This window comes from Glossina fuscipes, unplaced genomic scaffold, assembly GCF_014805625.2.
Source record: "Glossina fuscipes isolate IAEA_lab_2018 unplaced genomic scaffold, Yale_Gfus_2 28, whole genome shotgun sequence".
NCBI lineage: Eukaryota > Metazoa > Arthropoda > Insecta > Diptera > Glossinidae > Glossina > Glossina fuscipes.
Genome location: NW_023998423.1, coordinates 1,992,040 through 2,006,410, shown reverse-complemented (window position 1 = coordinate 2,006,410; position 14,371 = coordinate 1,992,040). Strand labels below are relative to the sequence as shown.

At 36.4% G+C, this 14,371-nt stretch overlaps 1 protein-coding gene across 6 annotated transcripts in view; it reads left to right on the top strand.

The window, feature by feature from the left end:
* LOC119636216 overlaps positions 1–11,590 on the top strand; it is a 23,739-nt gene extending 12,149 nt beyond the window's left edge. For 3 of the 6 annotated variants that reach the window (XM_038031464.1, XM_038031462.1, XM_038031460.1), the window contains 9 exons: positions 5,165–5,638; positions 5,707–6,741; positions 6,810–6,972; positions 7,027–7,315; positions 7,447–7,713; positions 9,143–9,586; positions 9,651–9,845; positions 10,258–10,988; positions 11,082–11,590. In XM_038031464.1, the coding sequence (XP_037887392.1) occupies positions 5,303–5,638; positions 5,707–6,741; positions 6,810–6,972; positions 7,027–7,315; positions 7,447–7,713; positions 9,143–9,586; positions 9,651–9,845; positions 10,258–10,988; positions 11,082–11,323 (3,702 nt within the window). In that variant the 5' untranslated portion in view covers positions 5,165–5,302 and the 3' untranslated portion in view covers positions 11,324–11,590. Of the gene's footprint in view, positions 1–368; positions 555–2,984; positions 3,055–5,164; positions 5,639–5,706; positions 6,742–6,809; positions 6,973–7,026; positions 7,316–7,446; positions 7,714–9,142; positions 9,587–9,650; positions 9,846–10,257; positions 10,989–11,081 lie in introns of those variants that run through there. The other 3 variants (XM_038031461.1, XM_038031463.1, XM_038031465.1) reach the window with 3 other exon arrangements.
* The last annotated feature ends 2,781 nt before the right edge of the window (positions 11,591–14,371 follow it).

The window sequence follows — 14,371 nt, the reverse complement described above, 5'->3', positions numbered from 1 at the left end:
ATGTATGTGTATAGAACTAACTCTCTTTTATTTAACATAAACTGAGATATGCTCTCATTTCATTTCATGTTTACCGTTATCATTTGATATTCACATGCTTCTGGTGGTATATTTGTCGTTATCTTTTTGTCTCTAACCGTAAACAAACGACATAAAAAAATATATATGTATATATACATATACCTATGTATAAAAAAGAAACATGAACGGCATCATCATTATAATAAACACTACAGTAATAACAGCAAAAACAACAAATCAAAGGAAGGAAACTTATAAGTATACTTAGAGAGAGAGAGAGAGAGAGAGAGAGAGATACAGAGAGAGAGAGAGAGTGTGAAAGAGGGAGAAGAGAAGAGAGAAAAGAAAGAAGTGTTTTGTGTGTGTGTGTTTGTTTGGTGTCTGTTGTGTAACAAACGTAATTTAACGTAAAATACACACAAGCGTTCGCACAAATATTAATGCATGTAAATTGTTGTGATTGAGATTGTTGTGTAACGGTTATGAAGACAATAAAAAAGGATATGCAGAAGGCTGAAGATATTGTGAAAAAGGTAATGGAACGACATAACCATATACATATACATATATATATAAAGATATAACGTAACTTTTTTTCTGTTCTATTATAAATTTATTTGCTATTGTGTTGGTCGGCACGGCACAGCCTTTGGATAATAATGTTTGTTGTTGTTGTTGTTCTGGTTTTTGTTGTCTGTACATGATTACTTTTATGTGTGCCAAAGAGCGAGTCAGTCTCCAGGGGGCTTTTAAGTTAAGCTTAAGAATTTTTCTTTATCTAGGCTATAAAAACGAAGAAAATGTGTTTTGAGGATTTGGAATTGAGTACGAAAAAGAGAAGGAGGCCAATAACTAGGGTTTTTCTTTTTCTTTTTTTTTTGCTTCCTTAACACCACAACACACCTTAGCAATAATAATAAAATGAAAAGTTGAAATTTTTATGAGCGAGAAAAGAAAAATAAGAAAAAATAAAAATACCTATAGTCAAGTCAGTTAGCACTAGAATTGATTTATTTTAAGACTTGCCACATTAGCTATTCTGCTGTATGAGATATTTCGCTTTGTTCGAATTGGAAGTGGAAATATGTTACAAGCATGTGCGAATGTAAGCAATGCCTAGAAGAGGCCTAGAAAGGTCCATCTTTCGCTACAAAGATCGTTTCAAAATCATTTTCTAAATCCGTTCAAAATTGGCTGTTCGTCTGTCCGTTTCGTTTTCTTGTATTCTAAATCGATCTAAGTTTGGGTGTCTATCTGTCCGTCTTGTTCTCTTGTGTTCAACCTCCAGGCGGTGAAATTTGAAAATGGTTCGGATCGAACTACTTCCTTGTTCACTTACCACTTACTTGTGATGAATAATCGTTGTATGAATGTCTGTAGGGTGACATGAGCTATTTAATGGTGAACAGTGTTTAGTGTTTTTATTTGTTTTTTATTATTATTATTATTATTATTATTATTAATTTCGCCAGAGAAACTCTTAAAAGCACTAGCATCTAAGGCTATCGGCTTTTAGTAAAAACTCTACCGCACTTGATATTCGAAGCCACGACCATTGACTTGCTAGTCGAGATTCCCCGCCTTCGGCTACTCAGGCGGAAACAAATTTTTTTATCATTGAGTTAGAAATGATTGCAGTTTCTTACGCCTTCCTTTCATCTTAATTGTACAGTTGCAGACGTTGGTTTAGTAAGAAATAATTCTCACCAAAGTCCCGTGCATTCTGATAGAAACCAACTTACATTACTGATTTCGAAATTTTGCCTCATCAACAAGTATAAGGAAGCGGCTGGTTCGTGATCTAATGCTCGGTCGAGAATGGTGAGAGAAGAGGCATATAAACTAACGCGAGCTGACGATTAGCATTTAGACATGCTTTCAGTAAGGCGTTGTAAGTTTCACATAGAGACAAATAATGCCTTTCTAAAATAAGACCGTGTCTAGTTATAGAGCCTCGAAAATATATGAAATATGATTGAAGATTATTAAAAGTGAAAAGGTTTTAAGATTATGAAAGACTAACACATTTTGCTTAACAAGAAAGATCTAAAACGAAACGGATTTTATATGAAGAGCTATAAAAAAAAATTTGTTCGGCGTTGTCACTTGGTCGGAGCGTTTTTTTTATACTGCTTTTGACCTTGACTTTGACTTATAGGAATATCCGTAGAAGAGTCTGCGGAAAAGTTTGATCTTGATCTCCTCTGAATATGCTCTTGATACGTGAAGGATGGTGGCCTGTATCCTACACAGATATATGAAGGGCGATGGCGTTTCTTTGATGGAGTATCCTTGAAATTCAAATCTCTTTACTCCTTTTACAGTGTCAATATGATTGGCAAAAGTTATATGGAACCGTAACCCCGTAGAAGCTACGAAATGAAGATCTAGTTTAGTTATTTAATCAATTTTTTTTGGTAAAGTTTAAAAAAGAACGAGCAGCAAATTGGGACGAATATTGCTAGGAAAAGGGTCTTCGAATAGTAGGTAGTGTCAACGGCTAAAAAATGAAAAGAGCATTTATGACCAATTTCGGCATAGATCTTTCGGCGAGATCACTGTGATGCACGGAATATCAAAACGTTACAATGCTTGTCCGACTTATGCTATTAAAATTGTTTGCAAAATTAAAATATATATTTAAATATAACTTATATATATATATGCGTATATTTTTTAAGCAATTACTTCCTTCTGCAACTGTTTTGTATATTAAATTTCATAGAGCTTTGCGAAAAATTCCATAGCATACTTTTCGGACAAGCATTTTAACGCTTATAATATTTCGTATAACACGTTATATATATATTTATATATTATATGCATATGCATATATATATATCTTACATTATAATTGTATATTATGTATTTGTAGGTTTTTTCCATCCAGGCTGTGAAACAATGATTTTAGTTTACCAGACTGTACGTTTGTAAAAAGCCAAAATACGCATTAGAGCTTTCCTAATATCTAAATACTCGTGATGATCAAATTATTCTTTAGCCGAAAGCAGGCGTTTGCTGCATATACTCTTGGTACGCTAGTGGCAAAAATTTATTTATTATATATGTAAATATTACGCTTAGTCTATGGAATTGCTGCCAAATGGTATAAAAATATGTTTTTACATGTATGTGCGGCGTATAGCATTTATACTAAATGCAATATTGAAGAAATGGTGGTGAATGTGGGCCTTCAAAGCATTTGCGATTTAATATTTGTGTCTTCATCTATAAAAAGGGAAAAAAAGGAAAGAGTATCCAGTGTTAGTGTTAGTTGAGCAAATTTTAAGATCTTAGAAAAGAGAAAAATTCTCAGTCTTTTCTTCTAAAAAAATGTTAACCATTTTGGGTCAAAAGGATATGCTTTACTGCTTCTAGAAATGTGATATTTCGGTTCCACCAATGAATGTGTGGCTTATGATATAATTGGTGTTACTAGTGTACGCTGGATGCCACACGATGCGATCAATATATCCAGCCAATGTGAAGGCTGCGTTAAAAATTTTCCCGCTTGCAAAAATGATGATATCACGTATACTTCTGATAGCTGTCGTTTGCAGATTGGTATTGAAAACCGACTAAATCGGTCAAGGGATAAGGCCATAATGCCATGTGAAGTGAGAACTTTTTCTCTTTTTCAAAATCTAAGGGAATTGAGCTTTTCGTTCGCTGCTCATAAACTGCAATAGTAAATATTTGTATATATAAGTTTAATATACAGGTGGCGGGTGTAAAAGATTCGGACAGAGTGGAGTATAATTTTCCTACTTGTTAAGATTGTCGGCTAACTTGCAAGCCTGCGAGGAAAATTTTTTTTAACCATAAATTTTCGATTTGAGTCAAAGCTTAGCAACTTTCTGGCCTTCATTCTAAAGGAAGGTAAAAATGATCAAATTTTTATCAAATACAATTGTTTTTAACCTGACAAGGAAAGCTAGAACAAAACTGAGGTTAAATTTGCTTTTCTTGATAAACAGAGTCGTAATTGTAGTTTCATTAACCGGGAGTGTTTTAATTAATTTCGTTAATTGTGCCACACTTCAATACCCTAAAAATATTTTAGAAATGTCTGTAGTGGAAAGTGGCGGTGAAAAGGTTCCCTCTCTTTTTGAGACGAATAGATCATAGTTCAATGCTGAATTACGAATTTTTTTTATAGGGAGAATAAAAGTTTAAGATGTAGTTTTTCTTAATGCTTCGTGGATGTTACTACGGCTTTTCAATGGTCGAGATGCCTAGTTATGGTAAAAATGGAATTACTCATGTGTTAGAAAATCATTCGATTGATATTTAATTTTGTAACCCAGTCCTAAATGCGAGTACACTGCAATTTTTCTTACATCCTTAAGCTTTAATATTTTTTTTAGAATTTATTGAGCTCGAAAAACTAATTAGCGTAAGGATTGCGAGTAATCTTAGGTGATCTTGTTATTGTGGAATTGAAATGGAAAAACGATTTTGGTTATTTCGAAATGAGCAAATGAAAAATGCCTTCTGATATCTTGAGTAACGTCGGAGCTAAAGGATGGAGAAAGGTTAACATCTTGAATAATAACAGGGCTAATAGATCAAAACATGCAAAAGCGCTATAGTAGGCCACTGTTCACCATAAAATAACCTTCGCCACCCTACAGGTGTTCATGTGGCGACTTTTTGAAGTGAGGTATTGTGTGGAAAGTCGTCGAAAAAGTAGTTCGATCTGAACCACGTTCGTTGTTGTGTCTAAGCACGTCTGTGTGCCAAATTTCATCAAAATATCTCAAAAATTGCGGCCGGTAGGTTAAACACAAGAAAAAAGACAGACAGATAGACAGACACGCTAAGAAAGTGAATCTGAATCGATCGGTATGAAAAGAGATGGGTCCATGTTAAGTCCTTCTTACTGTTTCACACATCCGCACAAATTTAATACTTACTTATACGTATATGCTAAAATGCTAGTCTATCTGGAAGAAAAGAAGGAAAAAGTCATTATGTCGAGAAGAAAAAGAACAGGCAAGACTTACGTTAAGGACATGAAATTTCGCTTGTACCGTAGCCGCCGCCTAGCCATCTTGTTTTCTTTTAAGAAAAATAACGGACCTTAACTGAATAATTTTTCCAAATATTTATGCAAAGATTAATTCAATACATATTTTTGCAGTTCTTTAGAAGAATATTTAAAGAGGTCCGTCCACTGTATGCAGGAAACCACGAAAAACCTAAATATACCAGATTTAAGTAAAATATATCAATATATTGAATCCTGGAACTGGAATCCTGGTAGACGCACTTAGGCACGATGTTTGGTGCCAAACTAAGAACATGGATGGAGAATCACATAGTGAGGCCCCGAAAAAAAGGCAACAAAAATAAATCAAATTCCAGTTCAGCCTCAAACACAATAACGCAGACCACCGATAACAATCATCATTTAAATCATTCAACTGCCGAAATTTATAGCAAACAAAAACATGCTGCCTCTGGTTTTACTATGTATCAACATCATAGCAATGGTGCTGGATCACCTTTTAAAACGAACTCCAATTCGAATAGTTCTAGTGCCAATCATACGGGTTGCAGTAGTGTTATATCGAGCCCTGTTAGAAGACGTGAGGTGTCACCGATACAAAATCATGTAAGTCTGTGAATATCGTAAAATGCCGTGAATGGGGTAATTGTAACTGTTCGTTTTTCGTTACTTAGGCTCAAAGTCGTTATGGTTGGCAATCTCCAGATCGTGAATATATCATATCTCCGAAATCTGATCATTTTCTCTATCCTTCGCAACATTCTAGTCAACAATATTTGCAAAGCAACACTAACACTAATACAAACTCCCAAGATATTTCCGGAGAAGACAATAAATATAAGACGACGCAGCCACAACAAGAACAACAGCAACAGCCGACGCAACAGCATCAATTAAATTGTTCTACGTCTTCCTTCTCCTCTCTATCATGGTCTACCGGGTCCAAAGAACCTTCGATGAACTCATCTGGTGTCCAACAAGTGAAAACGTCAGGTGTTACGCAAGTAGTAGAAATCAATAATGGTCTTGAACACCAAGTGTTCACTCCCGAAGAACAAAGGAATTCGGATGAGGATCCTAACGCTGTTCATTACGAGGAGATTGGCACACTGATTAGACATCCTGAGAATTTATTTCACGGAACTACTTTACCGCCAGAAAGACCAAAATCTGAGCAATTCTCCTGTTCCACTCACACGGGTAGAATATTGATCGAAGAGCGGCACAGCCAGGATGATCATTCGGCTCGTTATGGGCGTTTACTGCCTTCAAAAATGCCTAACCCTATTATTGTTAGTTTTCGTAGCGGCAGTGAAGAATGCATACCACGCCAAGGGGCACATGGACCCCTTCAAACCAGTGGAGCCCATTCTTACACTGGCAGTGATCACGGCGGAACTTTTATGCATATACGCAACATTCAGCGTAGTAAACATCTGCCCCCAATTTATGGAGGTCAGGCTCTAAGCGAGAATCGTCCCCCCGGAGCACCGCTCATTAGTCTTTCCTCACCAGAAAGTGCTTACTCTACCGGTTACTCGACTGATGGTACTTCCCCGGGTAATGGCTACACTCCACCCGAATATTACATAAATATGCGTACTGGCACCCACTATTTTCCCAAAAGCATTAATTCCCTGGCCATTGAAGCGCAAAGATATAAATTTGGTTTAAACAAAATCGAGGAAATGTCACCTATCGATCCCTTGGTACTCAGAACACATTTCATTATATTCCTTCTTGAGTAATCATCTTGAATATAAAATTATTTTTTCAGCCTAAAACTTCATTTAATCATCGCAGTAATATTGATGAATGTGATGGTGGGCAAATGAAAATGCCCAGCTTCCCAATAGTGCCTCCTTGGGGGTCCGGCCCTCCTAGCAGTCCTCTACCTATGCATGCCCCCATTGTTATACCCACTTTAAAAGGTTTTGAATGTAAGTTTTGGTTCATACCCAATTTCGGACTCAAAATCTTTATTTGGCTTGTAGCTCCTTCCCCCCGACAACGCTGTCGCATACGCACCAATCCGTGGTATTCAACAACCGAAACCTCTTCATCTAGCTCAACAGCTACTCATTCACAGCCCGGAGTTATGTTAACAGCATCGCAGATCTCTTCCATGACCATTTCTTCCAACTCGTCACAGTCGACCCAATCGGCCCCTTCCACCATTCACGTTGAAAACAATAATAAAAGAGACAAATCTCCAGGCGTCAAGTCAATGAGCACAAGTTCATCAGCCGGCGGCTGTAGCAGTGGTTTAAGTATTAAGCACAAGTAAGTAGTACAGATATGAAAATAAGAAATAAATATTTGTATAAATATATACAGATACATTTATGTATATGTATGTGCAAATGTAGTAATATTCGTGTATGCATATATTCAATGCCATTCCTTGCTTACAGCAGCATGACATATGTTTCTTCGGAGAGCTCATCATCGCTAACAGAAGTGGAAAATGTTCATAGGTCCTTCACATCCAACACCATGCGTCGTAAGCGTTCTTTGCAATTGCAACAACACTGTATAGAACCTGTTGCTGATAGTCCGCATAAACAAAATTATCATGAGTTGCCCTTGGCTGCGATGAGTGACGATGACGCCACTTTGAATGAAATGATGGGAAAATTTGATGAAAGCTATGTATACGAGAAAGAGACAGATATATTGAGGTGGGTAGAAAGAAAAATTAGGTTAGCTTATTAACAATTATGAATACGGTAAAAGTGCTTTGCATGCTTTTTTATGCAATCAAGGCTCTCATTAATATGACCTTAAGGGGTTAAAAAAGCGTATATGGAAGTTTCGATATTCATCGCGCAGAGACGAATAATTCGCCTATTGCTTGTTTTATCTTACATCACTTATGGTACACAGGTATGCTAAGTTTCTGCGGATGCATGAAACACTCAGAGGGACTTGAGATCGACTCGTATTTTATTATAACAATCAGAATCATTTTCTGAATTTATTTTTGAATCGATCCTAGCTTGTCCGTCCATCTGTCCATCTATTCGTCTATCTGTATTGTTTTTTTGTTTCACCCTATAGGGCACCATCTTCGAGATATGTTGATGAAATCTAGTGGACTGGCTTGCTGTAGCCGAAAAACGAACACTGTTGAAAATGGTTCGTATCGGATCACTTTCTCGATGGCTTTCCATGTAATGCCTCATTTTGAAAAGTCATTTAATGTTGAGTTATGCCCCGCTATTGTGTTTTTACTTACTTTATTAGGTTTTCCTCGTTCATTCACACATACAAAGCATAGTGCAAACTAACAGCTTTAAACATCTTACCATTGTAACATAGTGCTTGTTTTTACATCTTACACCACTTATGAGATGTGGTTATATTAAATTTGTGGAGATGTAAGCAACACCGAGAAAGACTTGAAGTTTGTCTACTTGTCTCCTTGTCTGTTTGCCTTGCTTTCTTCTGCTCAATCTACAGATCGTAATTTTTGGGATACTTTGATGAAAGTTGCTGCATCGATTTCGTTTGGTGGTTAGTATTGTAAGGGCAAATGCTATTGAAAATCGTTCGGACCGGACCACTTTTTCGACCGCTTCCCATAAAAAGCCTTATTTAGTGAAGTCCTTATGTGAATAACTGTATTAAATGAAGTGGTGGAAGTGGGATAGGGTACTTAATCGTGGGCCGTGTCCCACTACAATGTTTTCACTTGTTTTTGTCAGATATTTCGGGAATTTTTATATAGCTTTTTAATATATATTTTTATCCCCTACAAACATTTTACATATTTAATATGTAAGCGCATTAAGGGCGGCCATGATAAATCCATTTAGATGTGCGTGTAACCGAACCGCTAACTATGGTATAAAAATATTATGAATGTAGGCTTTTAACGAAGTGGCCGAAACTGAAACAACGCCGATATATCGGACAGTACAATGTACAATGCAGTACATTTGTCTGGATTTTGTGATGCTCCGTTCATCTACTTATTTCGCTTAAAAAGGAAATATTTTCGCGATAATAGTTCACAACTAAAACACTTCATCCAATTGTGTGCTCTGTACTTTAACAAAGACTGAAACTACCATTGCTGCTCATTGAGGTTTTCTATTTTTTCATTAGTGACTCAGATCCCACAGATTGCCCTTCGGATCTGGATACAGGTCAGGATGCAGGAGACGAATGCGATACTGATGAATTATTGGACATTGATTTCATTGATACGTCATCTATGCAAGAAGTGTACGAGCGCAAGGATGCATTAAGCAATATGGGTTATTACGTTCAGGGAAGTCCTTTGTTGAACCAATTTCAGCAGCATAAAGCCGCAACGCGTATACCGAGAAATTCTAGAAGTCTGAAAATATCGGCTGAACAAAACTTATTGGTCAGCGCTGGTGGTAGTGCACAACGAAGACGCAAACGTTATCATAAAACACGGAAGAAGAGCTCAGAGAGCAGAGATCATGGTCATCGCTCACCAATGAGAAAACCACGTGAAACTCGTAGTGTTGGTGGCACACCAGTCTGTCTTCGGAAGCATATAAATGCTAGTGATAAGGAAAGGTAAGCAAGCGTCTTAAGAAATAATTTCATATAAACTTTGTATGTAATATTTTATCAATTGCAGATATAGTCGTACGACACCCTCGCAATTATCACAGCGCTCAAATTCTTTAACTGACGCTCGCGAAAAACGTTTTATGACCGTGGGAGAAAGTGAAAAAGCTTTGCTTAGGGCTGACTTTGAGGCTGATGTTAAATACCGTCAATTGATTATGGAAGCCGAGTTGATTCTAGTTTCGATGCGGAATAGTGCGCAAAGGTAAAATTAGTTTGATGCGATTCATTCCACCATACACCACTTGTTGCACAAGCGTATGTTCGATTTGTGCGGATGTGTGCAATACCCAGAAGAACTTGAAGAACTTCATTACACCTAAGCTGCCTTTCTAATTTGTTTGTCCGTCTGTCCGTCTATCCGTCTACTTTCCTTGTTTTCTTGTGTCCAACCTGCAGGGCCCAATTTATGAGATATTTTGATGAAAGTTTGGCAGACTGACTTGTTTCGACCTACGGAAGGACAATTCTAGCCCTTCCCATATAGCGCCTTATTTTGAATAGTCGATATATGAGTAACTGTAGGGTGGTGTAGAGTATTTAATGGTGAGCCGCGAAGCACTATAGTGTTTTTAATTGTTTTCTGTTTTTTGGGATTTCTTTCTGAACAATTTAAGTATACCTCGAGAAACTCCCGTAGCAAGCCCTCGACGCGTAAATCCTTTGGCTAACAAACGCGTCGAAATGATTAAAAACTGCGAGATAGAACCTAAAAGAGATTTTTCGAAGCAGCAATCTCAACAACAACAACAACAACAACAACAGCAACAACTGACAAACAAATTGCGTTCTTCATCTGAACTAAGTGAACAGGAACTAACGGCTGCTGTTAATAAACGCATTGAATTATTAAAATATGAAAGCAATTCGCCACCCAATAGTCCAAAGTTAGTTCCATGTAGTCCACGCAAGACTCATTTGACTAATTTTATAAATCAAAATTTAACTAACGATCTTATTAATCGAAAGTCGTACGAGAATTCGCCTTTAACGCCACGACGAGCGATGCAAAGTCCTGCCTGTTCTCCTAGACAACAGCGGCGTTTGAAGACCCAATCACCGGTGCTAAAAACAATCACGCATTCTAACAATCAAATTTTATATAATCTCAGCGACTCCGATCAGGAATTGTGCGCCATTTTAAATCAGAAAGATGAGCGTAATCAAAATTTTCTCAAAGAAAAGGCTAACATTATTGCCGCTTTAGAGGATGTGAAAAATCAAAACTTCCTTGATTCTCAGCAAAAAGTGAAAAGTTATTGCCCTCAAAGTGAGCCCTTAAAACGAAAAGTCTATAAGGGAGCGACAGCTTACGAACAATTGAAAAATGATTATGAAAGTGAATCAGGTGAGTAAACACGCTCTCAGTGCTCCCTTTCTCTCATGCAATTCTCCATCTAATTATTCGTTTGTCACTATATACGTTTTCTGTATTGTCAAGTGAGTATCTTTCAACATCGACATCAGCTGAAATCGTTTAATTCCGGCAGCAGTGATTTTCAAAAGGATCGTTTGAAACCCCAAAACCTTAGAGACGACTTCAATCACTTAAGTAAAATGCAAAACGAGCAAAACGATCAATTATCGTTGAATAAAACTGCTTTGATTGTTAGCACTATTGAAGACTTGAAAAGAAATTTGGAACATCAAAGCTTGGAACTTAATGGACTTAATGAGACTTAATAAAAAAGAAAGCGTGAAAAAAAGCAAAAAAAAAAAAAAAAAAAAAACAAGAAATAATTGTAGCGCAGGCGAAGACCAAAAAACCAAAACCGAAACCAGAATTTGAGTACGTAGTCATAAAAGTTGGGCTCTTTAATTAATTATTTAGTCATATATAAAAGCTCATACTGCCCGCACATAATACACTCACTCAAGTATTACATCACATTACATTACATTACATTACATTATATGTACATTTAAAAAATATTTGTCGTAGTCATAATTGATTTTTGAGTTATTATCCTTTAGTAAGAGAAAAAAAAAAAAGAAAGAGAAAAAAGCGAGAAAAGAAAATAAGTTTTCATGAAACCTATATATATACTCAAATGTGAACTTCCCTTGAATCCCTCCATTTATAATTGTTTATTAAATATTTAGTTGTTGTATTTAGAGAATGAAAACATAAATTCGTAGAATTTGATTTTATAAGAAACCAAGAAATACCGAAAAGCAGATGAGCCGTGAATGTGGACAATCGTTAGTTGAACTTAGCTCAACGGAACTAAGCGGACTAATTCGAGTTTGAAGATAATCTTTTCTATTTAAGCCGTTCTTTCTTTTTTCTCCTTTTCTTTTTTTACATTTCTTTAAAATACTTTCTTAAGAATTTTTATACTCACCAAAGAGGCAAAATGTGCGTTACGTACAGAAAAAAGCTTGGACAACGCTTGGTCCGCTCTATTCATAATTTAGGGAAAAACAATTCAGAAAATTTAGAAAGTTAACTTACACACGATCGATATAAGAAGCGATCTCTTGCCATATAAAGCAGACAAATATCGTGAACAAGTTTATGGCGGGCAATACCAGATTCGATCTAAGCCATACTTGTTAAATTGTTTCGCGTAATTAACTGCTTTTCACCTTCTCCCTATTTTCATTTTTTTCCTTACTAAGTGCATTAAATTAGTTTACAACAATAATTTAAAACTTTTTCTAGTCAAAGTTATTTTTTTTACAAGTTCATAAGCCTTCCAAAGTCTATGTAATGCTATATTCCGCTGATTAGATTCCATTAATTGCTTTCACTTATTCCTGCATAGGTTTACTTGTCAGTATCGTTCTATATTTATCCCTTTATTTCTTTATTTGCTGTTTGATTTTTTCTTCTTCTTCTTTTTCTAGCAATATCTTTATGATTTATTATTTATATTTTTCCTGCATTTCTTGCACGCCGCGAACATAGGGAAATTACTTGAAACTTAAACGCTACCTTTGTAGTAGATTTCATTTTTGAATTCAACTACATACCATTGGTGGAATTCCAAATATGTTTCTGTTTTCCAAGTAAGAGATGAGAAAAGTTTCTAAACTAATTTTGGATGTTAAAAAAAGACAACACTTTATTGGCGTGTTTATGACTTTGTCAGCGCCTTGTGGAAGAAAATCTATAGACCCATCCTCAGGATTCTAACCGAAAGCAGATCTTGATGAGTAAATTTTCCCACAACTTGTCCTTGATCACGATTCCAATTTGAGGCTGACGAACTTACAGCAAAGGTATTTATCTCAGCTAAGCAGTAGCTTACAATTCGAACTTCATAGATGGTTGATATTGATAACACCTTTTATCATTAAAACGTGCTGGTTGAGCATATATATATTCATATATAAATTTCCTAGATTGACGTTTAACGATTGTCGAATGAAGTGTTAAAATTTACAGCCAGTAAAATGATCGTCAAACAAAGCCGTAAATCATATCACTGACAAGGTTTTTCATAAAGTTTTATCGATACTTCTGTGTATGGTTCTTAAATATAAAAAAAAGTTTTTTTTTTTTTTTAATAAACTCTTACTGAGTAATTTCAGCTAATTTTTCTTTCAGTTAGTCTTTGTCAGCCTTTTTTTCGCAAAATGTCCCTAGGGTTTTGCGAAAAGTGCTTACTTTAACAATGTCGGTTGATACGCAGGATATTTCGATATATTAATCACAGCCCCACAGCGAGTGGGACGGTGTCTATCATTTTTACAGTGGCCCGCTGCGCATAAAATGCTAGAACGAAGTCAGGTGTAATAGTCACAGATAACTAAAGGTTTTTCACATGCAAGCAGTTGACTGTGCTCCCTCATAAGTACGACAATCTTAAATCACTTAGAGGGTCCAACTAACTGGGGTACTAAATGTGAGAGACTGGGTATGCGCCAAAATCTCCCCACGGTGCTCCATCTAGGAATCTATTTCGTTGTCAGGACTCTGTCGCTCCCATATGCAGTGAAAACTACATTCCGGTTAGTCTTTGTGGATGCCATATAATAGGTAGACAGACTAACATCCGTGGTTTCCATAGCTCAGATTATAATATTTTTGGCGTTATGGCCACTCTCAGATTCGGATTATCTATGCATCCTGGATTGCGGGGGGACTATCGGCGAGGCAATGTCAGACACCTTATTAATTACGACTTCTCTGAACCCCTCAACATCAGAGATATATATCCAGTTTCGATATATCCAGACCTCGATAATAGCTAATTGTTTAGTAAAGGAGTTTGCCAGTAGAGCATTGCCGATATTCACGATGGGTTCCCTAAGAAGAATTCCCGCGAAAGGCAGAACAATCGCCAAAGGGGGTACTTCCCAGTTAGCCTAGTAAGCGGATTGTACTACAAGTTAGTTAAGCGTTTTTTCATCTACCGTAACTTTTCGTTAGCCAAACATTTTACTCGGTCTAGAGAGCATATACATAAATATAATATATCTCTGCTAACCTAAGATATTCTTTCTTAGCATGGAAGCACTTGTTAATCGCTTCAGAGAGCGTAGGTCCGCACAAGTTAATCTGCCTTCTTTTTGATGTCTGAAGCCAATGTGCTTTTAACGAGGTGTTCATCTTTTCGCCTATATAACGGGATTTCTTTACGAAAGAACATATCAGTTGGAGAAAGAACAAAACTCAGATATTGATTTGGAATTCTGTCTGTGGCACGATTTTAACTGACATCCTTTCTCAGAAGTAAACGAAACACTTTGATGTATAAAATCAATTTGTTTTTATTTTTATGC